This window comes from Danio aesculapii, chromosome 2, assembly GCF_903798145.1.
Source record: "Danio aesculapii chromosome 2, fDanAes4.1, whole genome shotgun sequence".
NCBI classification, from domain to species: domain Eukaryota; kingdom Metazoa; phylum Chordata; class Actinopteri; order Cypriniformes; family Danionidae; genus Danio; species Danio aesculapii.
In genome coordinates this window covers 14,481,929-14,496,603 of record NC_079436.1, presented here as the reverse complement: position 1 = coordinate 14,496,603, position 14,675 = coordinate 14,481,929, and the positions used below count along the sequence as shown (strand labels likewise).

Below are 14,675 nucleotides of genomic sequence, written 5' to 3'. Positions count from 1 at the left end.
AATAAATAAATAAATAAATAAATAAATAAATAAATAAATAAATAAACACATTTTATATGGATGGATTGGATGGATGGATGGAGGATGGATGGACGGACGGACAGATGGATGGCAGACAGACCAATATATTATTCAATGAATAAATAAAATTTGTTATATAATTTAAAATAATAATAATAATAATAATAATAATAATAATAATAATAATAATAATAATAATAATAACAATAATAATAATAATAATAATAAAAATAAAACTAATTAAAACTAATGAACATTTAAGATGGATGGATGGATGGATGGATGGATGGATGGATGGATGGCAGACAGACCAATATAATATTCAATTAATAAAAAAAATTCATTATATAATTTAAAATAATATAAAAAAGAATAATAATTAAAATAAAACTATTTAAAACTAATAAACATTTAAGATGGATGGAAGGATGGATGGACAGATGGATGGCAGGCCAATATATTATTCAATCAATGAATAAAATTAATTATATAATTTAAAATAATAATTGTATTTTAATATTTTTTATTGTTTATTTTTTTATTAATTAAAACAAGTAAACATTTAAGATGGATGGATGGATGGATGGATGGATGGACGGATGGATGGATGGCAGACAGACCAATATATTATTCAATAATGAATAAAATGAATTATAAAATTTAAAATAATAATAAAAAATAATAATTAAAATACAATTCATTAAAACTAATAAACATTCAAGATGGATGGATGGAGGGATGGATGGATGGATTGACGAATGGATGGCAGACAGACCAATATATTATTAAATTAATGAATAAAATCAATTATATAATTTTAAATAACCAAAAAATAATTAAAATAAAATTAATAAAAACTAATAAACATTTAATATGGATGGGTGGATGGATGGATGGATGGATGGATGGATGATAGACAGACCAATATATTATTCAAATAATGAATAAAATAAGATTTTAAGATAAAATTCTAAAGATTTTTTTGGGACAACTAACTAACATGACCAAAGCAAGCTAACATGGAGTACAATCTATATATTCGACAGTAAAACAATTTATTTAGCTTCATGTAGTTTGTTAGGAAATTTAAAACACATTTAAAACAAATGGTGTCTGGGTACTTGCAAAATAAAGTCCAATAAAGCAACCCAAAAGCCATGGATTACAGAGAGCTATCATAAATTATCTGTAAACCACAGCTTCATGGGGATTATTGCTTTTATAAAACAGTTATTCCATATTCACAGCAAGATTTTACATTGTAGTTCCTCTGAAATGACTGCTAAGCATCAGACACAGCAGCATACTTTACACAATAGCGTAAATTACAATAGATCTGCTCAGCCAATCAGAATCAAGGACAGCAACTATAAAATGTATAAGAAAAAAACAACAAAAGCAGTCCCTTTGATGCCATGATTGTTATTTAACGCAAAAATAAACCGTTATTGTTATTTCAAATTTATGAATCTGAATACACAGAAAATAATTCACAGTAGCTTCAAAGGCAGCTCAACCAATCAGAATGGAGCTATATTTTACTTTATATTGAATTTATACCTATAAAATATACAAAATAAACTGCAGCTCTATCAGTAATTTAATATTCACTGAAAAACATTACAATGGGTTGATCACAGAAGCTTGACATATTCAAAAGACTTAAATGGTTCACCCAAAACTTAAAATTCTACCATCAGTCACTTGTTTCGAAGCTGTTTGTCTTTTTTTAATAGAAAAGAAAATAACTGAATATCTGTAACCATTGACATCCATCGTATGACAAGGCACTTCAGTGTTTGGGTGTTCTGTGTTTGTCTGATGTAATTAGTCTACCTAAATGTGTATATTTCAAAGTATGAAGCTGATCGGTCAGTTCTTGTCACGTGACTCGTTGTTTTCAACTTAGTGTGCCTGGGAAATGCAAGTGCGCGTAAAATGCACAAAAGACGCAATATGTGAACGACCCCATAAGCAACTACGCTTCACTTCACATTCAGAAGATACCTTCACTCCTGATCCTGCACAATTTCTTTTAATTTAGCCTGTTTAGGCTGAGTTGGGCCACCGTGTTTTTGGGTGCCAGTGTCCTCCTTGGTGATGAGTTTTGTCGTAGAATTCTGTTCTTTTGCTGAACAAGTTGCTGGTCAAGTTAAAAGCAGTCGAAAGTTCTTTAGACTTTAAATATTTTTGTTTTTACGCTCAGTGAAATCAAAGTAATGTCTGTATTTCCACCTGAAGATGCAGCCACTCTCGACAGCTATTTCAGCTTGTATTCTCCAGCTTTTTAAAAGCACTTGCTTATTAACTCACGTTGCAGCAGAAAACATGATTTAAAAGAATCATTTCTTCTTCCAAAAACTATATTTGTAACGTAAGTAATGCAATTACATTGACTTTAGTAACTGTAAACAGATTACACAAATTTAAAATGTAATTTGTTACATTACTGCGTTCCTCAAAAATGTAATTAGAATACAGTAACGCATTACTGTGGATTGCGTTCCACCCAACTCTGGTTATAACTATTGTCAAAGACAAAAATTATTATCCCTCTTGTGATTTTTTTTTTTTTTTTTTTTTATATTTGGTGTCTTTAGCAAAGATAAGATGTTGTTTTCAACACATTTTTGTCAGTATATGTGTATATATATATATATATATATATATATATATATATATATATATATATATATATATATATATATATATATATATATATATATATATATATATATATATATACTTTTAATAAATGTTTTCTAATAACTGATTTCGTCTTTGCCAGGATGACAGTATATAATATTTAATATTTTACTATATATTTTGCAAAATACCTTAAACTATTTTAAAAGACTTAGCTAGGTTCATAAAAGCTGTTTTTTTTATTTTTAAAACTATTTTAAGGTCAATAATATTAGTCCCCTTCATTTATTTTTTTTTCGTTTGACTTGACTAATTATGCTAACTTCAGTTGACTTGCCCATTAATCCCTAAACTTAGAATAAATAGGCAAGTCAATCAAAATAAAAATCTTCTATAATATATTTTAAATATTTATTCCAGCCAAACTAAAATAAATAAAACATTCCCCAGAAAATTTAAATTGGGATATGCTGTAAAAACTTTATTTGTCTGTCAAACACCACTTGGGAAATATTTGAAAAGGAACACAAATTTCACAGGAGCACTATTACATTCGACCTCAACTGTAGATGGTTAGTTTCTTTCTCAATGCATCATGCTGTGATAGTGTACAGTGAGCTACGCCGTTTAATAGGCAATACACCCCAGTCGTGCTGCTGTATTTGGGCTCGTGTGCTGGGGGAGGGAGAAGCGCACAGGCCAGCATGTAAAATCCACTTGGACAAGCCGTGTCGCCGGCAGAGGAAATTGATCAGACAGTCTCAAGGGAGGCTGAGCGGAGATTTGGGACAGCAATCCAAGTGCATTGGTCATATCACACATCTGCCACCTTAACAGCACTGACAGCGAGCCAGCAAAGTGTGAGCAGGGGAGGGAAAAAAAAGACAAACACAGTAACACAGGCTCTCTAAATAGCCGCTGTGGAAGTGGCCCAGTGTGTCTGTGTGCCGTCTGTTGCTGATAGAGAGCATGATTGTGTCCCAGTGGCTTATGATGATGTAAATACATCTCTTGTGGTTAGAATGCAATAGTTAAGGATGAAATGTCATTCGAAGAGACGTTAATGTAAATATGTTAAATTATTTATTTACAAATGCAATCAAATCTGCGCAAACAAAACTAATTATTAATTTTATTGGCATTTCAGCATTAAGTAAGATCTGAATACATCAGGAATACTTATATTATTATTAGAGATTTTTAAATATTTAATCAGCATATGAGAATACACTTTATCTGTTTATAGATTTTAATGTAGTTATTTGTAAATTAAAATCTGACAAGACTTTAAATCTGATATTCTGTTTCATTCACAGATATTAAATGTAAATATTTCTAAATAAAAAGCAGAATAGGCATTATATATGATATTCTCTTTCATTCACAGATATTAAATGTAAATATTTCTGAATTAAAAACTGAAAAGGCATTATATATGATATTCTGTTTCATTCACAGATATTAAATGTAAATATTTCTAAATAAAAAACTGAAAAGGCATTATATATGATATTCGGTTTCATTTACAGATATAGAAGATAGATTTTTTAAAATTAAAAACTGAACAGTCATTATATATGATATTCTGTTTCATTCACAGATATTGAAGGTAAAGATATCTAAATTAAATACTGAATGAATGAATGAATGAATGAATAAATAAATAAATAAAGTAGTTTTTAAATGGATGGATGGACAGACAGACCAATATATTATTCAATTATTGAATAAAATTAATTAAATAATTAAAAATATTACAAATTAAATAAAAAGCTAATTAAAATAAAATTAATTACTACTTATCAACATTTAAGATAAATGGATGCATGGATGGATGGATATGTAGATTACAATATTTTTTGACATCGTCTGTCACGGTTGGGTCATGAACCTGTGTCTCTGGTGTGGAGACTGGTGAGTGAACCAGAATAGATTCTTCTCAGAATGAGGTTGCAAAACAGATAACTAAGATTCTTCCCAGGTGAAGTATACAAAATGTTGTTTTAACAGTATAATAAACATACAAACAAAACTCCACAAAGGGAGAAAACAAACAAACAATAAGGCAGCAAGCAACAGGGAAAACAAAAGAGTCATTATATATGATATTCTGTTTCAGTCACACATATTGAAGGTAAATATTTCTAAATTAAAAACTGAATAGGCAGTATATATGATATCCAGTTTCATTCACAGATATTGTTTAATTATGTCTAAATTAAAAACTTAACAGGGATTTTATTTTTAACATATTAAGCAGTTTAATAAGATCTGAAAATATCAGAAATATTGTTTTATTATTGTTATTATTTTAAATATATGCATCCATATAATTTGTTGTGAGCATTTCTGAATTAAAATCTGAACAGACAATTTATCTGAGACTTTTTTTAGTTGCATAATGTTTCATATTAATATTTATAAATTAAATACGATCTGAATATGTAAATCCATATTTCTTCTAGCCTGCTATAGTTGACACAAATAAACAACTTAATCATGAACCTTGTAAAAATAAAATAAAATAAAATAATTCTGAATGTAAATAAATTAACTTTTATTGTATTCATAGATTTAATATACAAAAATGTAAAACATTTTCTGATTTTTCCATTTATTTTCACAGGTATTACATATTGCAGACTTTAATGAAATCTTATTTCATTCACACTGATATGAAGAGTAAATGTCATATTCAGTGCTGTAATTTCAAACACAGATATTAAATCCTCAATGTAATTGATTTTATGTTTGTATCAATAATTAAACCAAGAATATTTCAAGCCTGAACACCTGTAACGAATAGAGAAGAAAGCCGTCGATTGAACATTTGCATCATAACGCAGTGATAATGTAGCCAGTGAAAGTGTCTCAATCTTCCAACAAATTCACTGTCTTAAATAACATGATGTTTTTCCTTCTCCACCCAGATAAGTTATTCTCCCTTTTTTTGGGCTGTGGATAATGACGGCCTGAGACATAAAGCATTTATGTGGGGGAGCTTTTCCTCTCGTCCATGCGCTGTAATTACGCCTTTGAAATAGACATGGGGTGTCACCAAAGCTGAAGATTTGAAAAGTTTTTTTTTTTTTTTTCTCTCTCCTCGCTCTGCTCTTTCTTTTTTGATTACAGACTGCCTCTATCTAAAATAACAGGCTGGGAAAATAAGAGGCTGCCAAAGCCCATTTCTAGTCTTTTTTCTGATGGCATGGAAATTGCTATTAATGCCCCAAATGCTCTTTAGGCAACCTGTCTCCCGGACATGAAATGGCCTCCATTTTAGGTGCCCATTATACTTTCATTCCTTTAGCCAATGTGATAATTTGCAATAATTGATTCCTCCATCATCTGTCTTTTGAAAATCATGTTCTGGAAATGACTCGCTATGACTCGTAATATGCAGCATAATGTCATTCCTTTTGACAGCCTCACTTTGTGACTCACTTCTTGCAGAAACGTGTTTATAGTGCGGAAATTCGCTAAAGTCGCTCGGCGTTTAGATTTAGGGCTGGACGATAAAACGATAACTGTAATTGTCTTGATGGAATTTTCCGTGTTAAATTTATAACAGAAGTTCGATATAATGTTTGCAGAGCACGTTCCTTTCCTTTGTTACTTTGAAGATGAAATAAACTCCCAGCTTTCAAATTAGGTTCATTTTATTACTAAATACAAGCAATAAATGTGATTTTGAAGGGGTTTAGACTACAGGGCTGTGCAATTTGACGATATACTGTATATAGTACGAACAAAATAAAAAGTATTCTTGTATTATGTATTCGTATTATGATTCGTATTATGATTTATCATTTATTTTGTGATGTTGCAAAATACGTTGTTTTTTTATGGATTATTTACAATCTTACACGCAACCATGGGGTTGCAGGCAGAAATGTAAATAACAGCTAACAAAAAGTTCTTTGAATTTTGCATTTTGTGTTTTTTAGTTTTTTTTTTATGGGACTGTATTCATTAGTTTTTGTGTTTTAAAAAAACTCGTGTTTTATATTTCATTAATATTTATTTTATATTTCAAAATCAAATATTTGCCCTGAAATAAATATTGTAGGGAAAAAAAGAATCACAGATGAATGAGTAAATTTGTGTTCCTACTTAAATAAACAAAAAGTTAACCTTTCCATTTGCTTAATCTGTATGTACTGTAACCTATTAATTGATTAAGTTTACAGAAAAAGTACTATGTTTGTTCATTCATTCATTTTCTTTTCGGCTTAGTCTCTTTATTAATCTGGGGTCGCCACAGCGGAATGAACCACCAACTTATCCAGCATATGTTTTACGTAACGGATGCCCTTCCAGCTGCAACCCATCACAGGGAAACATCCATACACACTCATTCACACACATACACTGCAGGCAATTTAGCTTACCCAATTCACCTGTACCACATGTCTTTGGACTTGTGGGGGAAACCGGAGCAACCGGAGGAAACCCATGAACACAGGGAGAACATGCAAACTCCATATATATATATACACATATACATATATATATATATATATATATATATATATATATATATATATATATATATATATATATATATATATATATATATATATATATATATATATATATATATATATATAATGTTATCAGGATATGAGATGGCTTATGTTAAGATATGAGATTTTTTCATGTCGCCCAGCCTTAAAACTAAGCAAAACATTTTGCCTGTTACAGTATTTAGTCACAGTTTTGATAACACTATTTTGACTTCTAAATTAATTTTGTATCTTGGACAAAAGACACGTTGGCCAATCATAGCTTGTCAGTGTTATCGATGTGTTTACTGTCATTCACAAGGTTGTGCTAGTGACTGACTTGTTTTAAAGCTGAGAACAAAAAAGCTTCTGTTCTTCTATTGGTCAACATCACAGAAGTGTGGATAGTAACATTAGTTGGGTTTCCATCGTGATGTGAAGCTGATCTTTTTAAAGTTTGCTAAAAAGAAGAGGAAAAAAATACAATAGAAAATTAGTTGCATTTCCATCAAGTTGTTGGAGAGTCCAACTGTAGTATTGGTAACCTAGCAACCAACAGTAAACATGTCAATGTCACAGTTATGTTCGCTACATCATAGTTTTTGTTAAATGCATTTCTATCTCCCACTATTTACACTAACCTACATGCACTTTCAAAAGCACCAAACTCAAACGTAGAAATACTTACAGATTAAAGGACTTTTATTTGATATTTCCGATTTACATCACTCGTTTTTCATATGATGGAGCTACTAATGTGTATGATAGCGGTCAAAAGTAAAACATATTTTGACACTTCAAATGAAGGTTTAATTTGCAAAACAGATCAATTGCATTTTTACACCAGTAGGTGGCAACACTTGCTCAAGAGATTGATTTTTTTTTTTTTACTTTTCCGCTAATGAAACAATCTAAATCTTTATAAAAGAGACAGACTATTTGACTCAAACAAATTTGAATAATTCATTCTAATAATTTATAGAATTTATAAAAATGCAACAGTTAACATTTGTATTAGAATGTCCAGTAAATTGCTTTAGTTTGTTTGGTTGTCTATTCAGAATCATCAGAGAATAGCGATCTTTGTTTCAAAAAAAAAAAAAAAAAAGGTGTTTCTCAGTTTATTCAGAATCAGGCAGGAGTAATATTTTTTTTTCTGAAAGGAAAATGAAAATTTCTTTTCTCGAAGCTTGTATAAATTTGGACATTAAACAATTGTTTACAACCACAAATAACTTCACTCAGAAGCAAAAATATGTCTTCGAAATGATGCCTTGAAATGAATGGATGAACTGAAACAAATTAAAGTTAGTTTTTTTATTGCGCTAATTATCAATGTTGACTGAACCGTAAAATTTAATTATGATATTTTGTCAAATTTCTACATTGCTCAGCCCATTTAGATTCTATGACAGAGTTTTGCAGCCACTCACCTATAGTGTTGTGTTTTGAAAAATGCATATTTCTTAAACTTTATTTTTTTCTCTCGTAAAAGGCGAACGGCGGCTGGCAGGATGCCCCGACACCCTCCTCAGTGACCTCGCCCACAGAAGGACCCGGGAGCGTCCATTCTGACACCTCCAACTGATCCGCTTCATCCATCTTCACCATCTTCAGACTGCTCCACTCCACATCCACACATCCGCAGATCTGGATTACTCTCCCACATGGTCACACACAATCATGCCGTACCACCGTGGAACATTTGGAATACTTTACAAGATTTTAGAAAACAATTATGAATAAAAAAAAATACGAAAAACAACAAGAAAAAAAGATGTGTTTGTACAGTTTTCACAGTGTATTTTAGGTGGCACAGGGCGACTAACTAACCTGTGACTGTTTCAGTCTTATTGAGGCTATTGTTAATGATGGAACAACCAGTCGTCGTGTTTCAATTTAAATGCTTCATTCTACCTCTCAGCAAAAAAAAAAAAAAAAAAAAAAAAAGAGAAAAGAACAATTTTGTTTTCTAAAAAAAATGTTAATAACAGATACCACTTGATATAGTGCTTGAGAGGAAGCTCTCCTTATTGGTACAGTCGATTATTAATGCCTCTTTTATTCATTCATAGTGATATCTTGACTTTTTGTTTGTTTTGTTTGTTGTTTCCCTTTTTTATTTTTCAGAAAGCTCTGATTTTCCAAATTTCACAGTTTGTGCCAGATGAAGCTAACCTTTCTTATACATGATTGTATAAAACACTCATTTGAAAGCTGATTATCATGTATTTCCTCCATTAGATAAAGGTACATGTTCACTTTTATCATAGAGAGCAGTCCAAACAACTGCTGTCGTAGATTTCATTTGGACTCATTTCCTCACTCTGTTTGTTTTTGAGGACACTGTCTGCGAGTCGATGAAAATATAACTGATTCCGGAAATGGCGGAAGCATCAAGCCATTACGGCCCATAATGACATTTCCTCCCCGCTTTCACTTCAGATTGCTTTCAAATGCTCCCTTAGACCCTTTCTCCTGCAAGTGAAGGAATTTAACATAAAGAGCGAGATATTGGTTTGATTTATACAAACGGTACCCCAAATCATAAAAAAAAAAAAAAAAACAAGCACTAATGCTCTTTATTCTTTGGAATTTGTTCCCTTTTTAAAGTTGTTATTCTTTATGATTATTTTTTTATTATTATTAGCAAAAGCCTGCAACGGTATGCCATGTTCTAGCAAATGCTAATCTGAGGTATTGTTGTTTATCCTGTAATTTTAAAACCAACTGTGAGTGTACAGTTTTTGAAACAATAATGTACATTTAATATCATCCGAGTGTTGCTGGTGAGCAAAATGCTTTCGTGTAAATGCTTTAAAAGAATATGAAATATCATTCTCATCGCTGTTCGAACATAATGAGCTTTTCTCAGTTTTATATAGCAGAAATGCAGGGGGCATTTACACGACACCTCTTTCAACTTATTTTGCATTTTGTTTACAGTGACAGTTTTTAAAAATATTGCTTTTTTGTCTTTATGTCAGGGGTGTCAAACTCCTGGAGAGCCACAGCCCTGCACAGTTTAGTTCCAACCCTGCTCCAACACACTTACCTGTAGGTTTTAATTAAGACTGAAGGACTCGATTTGTTTGATCAGGTGTGTTTAATTAGAGTTGGAACCTAACTGTGCAGAGCTCTGGTCATCGAGAACTGAGTTTGACACCTGTGCTTTATGTAAATTAAAAAAAGGCAACATAATATAATTCTTTTATTGTTTTTGCTATGTGAACGGGATAGTTTTGAAAAATTTGTTATCTGTATTTAAATCTTCTCAAACACACAAGGGGAAAGCTTTTGGTCACACTTTATTTTTGTAGTCCTTTTGTTGAATTTAACCAACTAATTCTCATTAGATTATAAGTAAACTGTTAGGTTGGGGTTAGAGTTAGTGTAAATTGACATGTACTTGCAAAGCTTCTTATAGTCAGTTAAAGGTCTGTTTAGCAGCAGTATCAACAGATATTAAGCAGACAGTACTAATACTCAAATGGACAATCAAAATAAAGTGTTACCAAACTTTTATCATACTTAAATATCATGTGAACACATCTAAAGTAAAAACCTTTGAAAACAATAATATCAGCTCCATGTAAACTACAAAAAAATGCAATTTAAGGATGTGTTTTCGAAAATGTTAAGATAAAACTATTAATTTATTTATTTCATGTAAACTTATCCAAACAGGAATATTTAGAAATCTTTAAAACACTACACAAAATGTAGGAAAATTGTACTATTTTGGAAAATTTTTCGACAACTTTGAACATTGTTTGCTAAATGTTCACAATTTATTTCACAAAAATACAAAAGAATCCTTTTTTAGCACCTCATAATAAAAACGACATTCTTAGCATAATTGTAACTACATTGTTATCGTTATCGTAAACTACAAAAATATGTAAAAACAGAGATGTCATGCACTTATGTGTTCAGTATACAAAAATGAGCCAGAAGCTAGCAGTCAACAACAGTGGACTACAGGACTGTATGTGCAACGATTCATTGTGTTTCCAAAGTTTTCTTGGCCAACTACTGAATGCAGAATTCTTTTTTCCCCTTATCCATGTGAATCAATGTTGTCACCTGTTTTCACAACTTTTTAAAACTGCAAAAGAAACACATTTTTGTTTTTAAGCTCACAGATGTCGTATAAATGTATCCAAACTGCAAAAATCCACAGGCCTTATTTACATATACACCACAAAAAAAAAAATTATTAATAAAAGGTGACGCATATTACTTGTTAAGTCTATAGACATGAGCAAGTACTACCAGGGTAGACAACAGGATTGTATGTTTGCAGATGTGTAGTTTTTTTACAGTCTGACATTGCCACTTGCTGGCGTAGCATACAGAACAGAACACCTTTATAGTCAATTAGTCAGATCCCAGCAGACAAACAACATCATAAGATGTTAATATTAGGTTAGATTTAGGTCGCCAGCATCTAACGACAATGTTATTTTGACATCCAATAATGACATGAAATGACAGTGGTATTTGTCTTGGAAAAGTGACCACAATCCAACGTTGAGTCAACATCTTACCAATGTCATATTAAATTCAAATACTGACATTTATTTGTCAGGTATGGTAACCAAAATCCAACGTCTGATAGACGTCATAGTGGTAACGTCCACATAACGTCAAGCTGTTGCATTGGAAAGTAACCAAAATTCAACATCTGTCCGACATTAGGCATTCACGTTGACCTGACGTTGGGTTCTGACATCAACCTGATTTTCATTTCCAAACAAAATGCAACGTCCCACTATGTTGGGGTACAACGTCAATCTGATGTCATGTTGACTTCCTGTGCCTGCTGGCGACAGTGTGAACGAGATTGTTTTGACAACATCGTCTTCTGTACACAAAACTATTTTTGTACATTACTGTTGTGTAAACGCGCCCTTAGAAACGCAACACACAGACATGTTTACTCCAGATCACTCAAGTAATTTCTTAGGCCTATTTATATTATTAATGCCACTGTTTCCATTGTGAAATCATGACAAATAAAGCTCTTCTGCCTAATTGAAAAAAAAATTATCTTGAAAAATCCAATAGTTAACTAATTTTTGTTGAAAATATATCCCTGTCTGTCAGAGCTCCAGCTAATGAAGTTTGTTTTGCAGTACATCGAATCAGAATCCATTTAAATGGGGGAAGTCATTAAGTTAATACAATTTGAACATTTCGACGGTCACTCTTAGCTGTGTTGATGCAGGTAAAGCGTCCCCGAACACAGAAATCCAGCTTCTGAACAAGTTTCAAAGGTGATTCCAAATGCTCGTCGTTTTTTTATGTGTATTTATTGTTAATATGACATTGGTTGTAATATCATTACTGCCCCCTGTTTATTTATTCTCGCTAAAACATCTCATTCTACCAAAAACATCTTTCCAAACAATTGCCAAAAATGGAAGAAGCTCCGCCTCTTTAATGGATTTTGGGAGGGAAACGTTTGGGAATGTTCCATCGCTGTTCACTATCAAAACCAAAAATGTACAAACTGAAAGTAGCTTATGTGTGTATAAGAAACAGAAGTATGTGACGGATATTTCATTGCCCGTGTCTTCAATAATGTCCTTTATTTCTTGAGTTTCCTTTTGTTTATCAAGATGCCACTTTCGTTTTGTGATAGTTTGAAAGTAATCATGCTAAAATGAAAATAAAAAAACATGCATCATCTGTTCTTTGAACGACACGCACTCTAGTTTGCTGATGGTTGCCATTGTGAAAATGTAAATATATTTTGTGAAATAGACTTGACCGCACCTGCTATAAATGCATTATTAGACTTCACGATTATGTACCATATGAAGCATTGAAGTCCAGACTATTGTGTTTGGGTTTCCCCCCACAATTCCCACCAACTTTGTCTCAAAATTGACATGATTATCATCAATAAATGTTGTATTGCTCACTGAACAGTATTGATACACATCGGTATGTATTTTTGTGAGATTTCTCTGTTTTGTTATTATTCTTTTATAAAAGGTTTTACAGGGTGTAAGGCTTTTCTTGTTCTCTAATTCGTGTTTGGGGACCATTTTAAGACAGAAAATATGAGTACATATTGTGCCACGATAGTTAATTCAGTTCAAAGTGAGATTTTGCACACTTCAGGTTTAAAATCACACAATTACACAGCCTGAGATTTTAAATTCAGCCCTCAACAAATTATTTCATTTTACTTTGTTGCATGTGTTTTGCTTATAATAAAATACTGCAGTGTTTTAAGTAAAACCTGTTTTTTTTCCCTTTGTCTCCAAATACAGTATACTGTTAAAAATACTCTAAATGAACAGTAATATTGTAAAATATTATTGAAGTTAAAAATGAAATCTATAACTCCAAGTTTCACACCAGAAATTATTTTGGTCACACTTTATTTTGATGTTCTGTTTGTTGAATTTAGATTACATTGCATCTACATGCCAACTAATTCTCATTAGATTATAAGTAGACTGTAAGGTTGGAGTTGGGCTTAGTGTAAGTTTACATGCACTTACAAAATTTCTTATAGTCAATTAAATGTCTGTTTTTAAGTAGATAGTCTACTAATACTCAAATGGACCATCAAAATAAAGTGTTTCCATTATTTTACAATTGTTTTGCCACATATTTTAGTACTCTGATGTCAGTTTTCAGAACTCTAGACACAAAACTCTAAACAGTCTCTAAACAGTCTTCTTTTTTTAGAGAAGCCTTGCGTTTGCAGGATCATCGATTCACATAATCCTTTTATCATACAAATACTACAGGAACAGAACTTTAGATCACCAACACACAAGATGCACATTGATTAATCATTAACAATCATTGCATATTCACTGATGTTTAAAATATATTATACAGCTTTCATTATTGTTTATACATGAGTGTAGAGGGAATAGCACAGATATCACTGAACTAAGGTTAATGTAGGTTTACTTTTAAAAAAAAAACAAAAAAAAAAAAAACAGAATAATAAAAATAACCAAAGTGTTTCTCACTGCAAGTCCCCAATAGAAAGCTGATATATGACAGGGGTGCCCAAACTCAGTCCTAGAGGGCTGATGTCCTTCAGAGTCAACACACCTCCCACGACGTTTGTAGTACATCTAGCAAGACATTGATTAGCTGGTTTAGATTAGTCTTATTTGTGGTTGGAGCTAAACTCTGCAGGGCACCGGCCCTCCGGGACTGAGTTTGGGCATTCCTGATATATGGCAACATATGCTAATTACAATTGGATTTACATACTGTGTGTGTTCATATACAGCCATATATGAATATCTATATAAACTATAGGTAATATATTTGTAGGTAAAATTTACACATATGTACATAGTACATATTTGTAATATATATATATATATATATATATATATATATATATATATATATATATATATATATAAATATATATATATATATATATATATATATATATATATTGCAATATTTAGACATGTATGACATATATTTTATATCCAACTAGTATGTCACAAATGT

General features: G+C 31.4%; 1 protein-coding gene across 3 annotated transcripts in view; it reads left to right on the top strand.

Annotated features, from left to right (window-relative positions):
- pbx1a (pre-B-cell leukemia homeobox 1a) overlaps positions 1 to 13,106 on the top strand; it is a 128,262-nt gene extending 115,156 nt beyond the window's left edge. For 2 of the 3 annotated variants that reach the window (XM_056473286.1, XM_056473277.1), the window contains exon 9: positions 8,668 to 13,106. In XM_056473286.1, coding sequence (XP_056329261.1) covers positions 8,668 to 8,760 — 93 coding nt within the window. In that variant the 3' untranslated portion in view covers positions 8,761 to 13,106. The remainder of the gene's footprint in view (positions 1 to 8,667) is intronic. The other variant, XM_056473294.1, reaches the window with a different exon arrangement.
- The last annotated feature ends 1,569 nt before the right edge of the window (positions 13,107 to 14,675 follow it).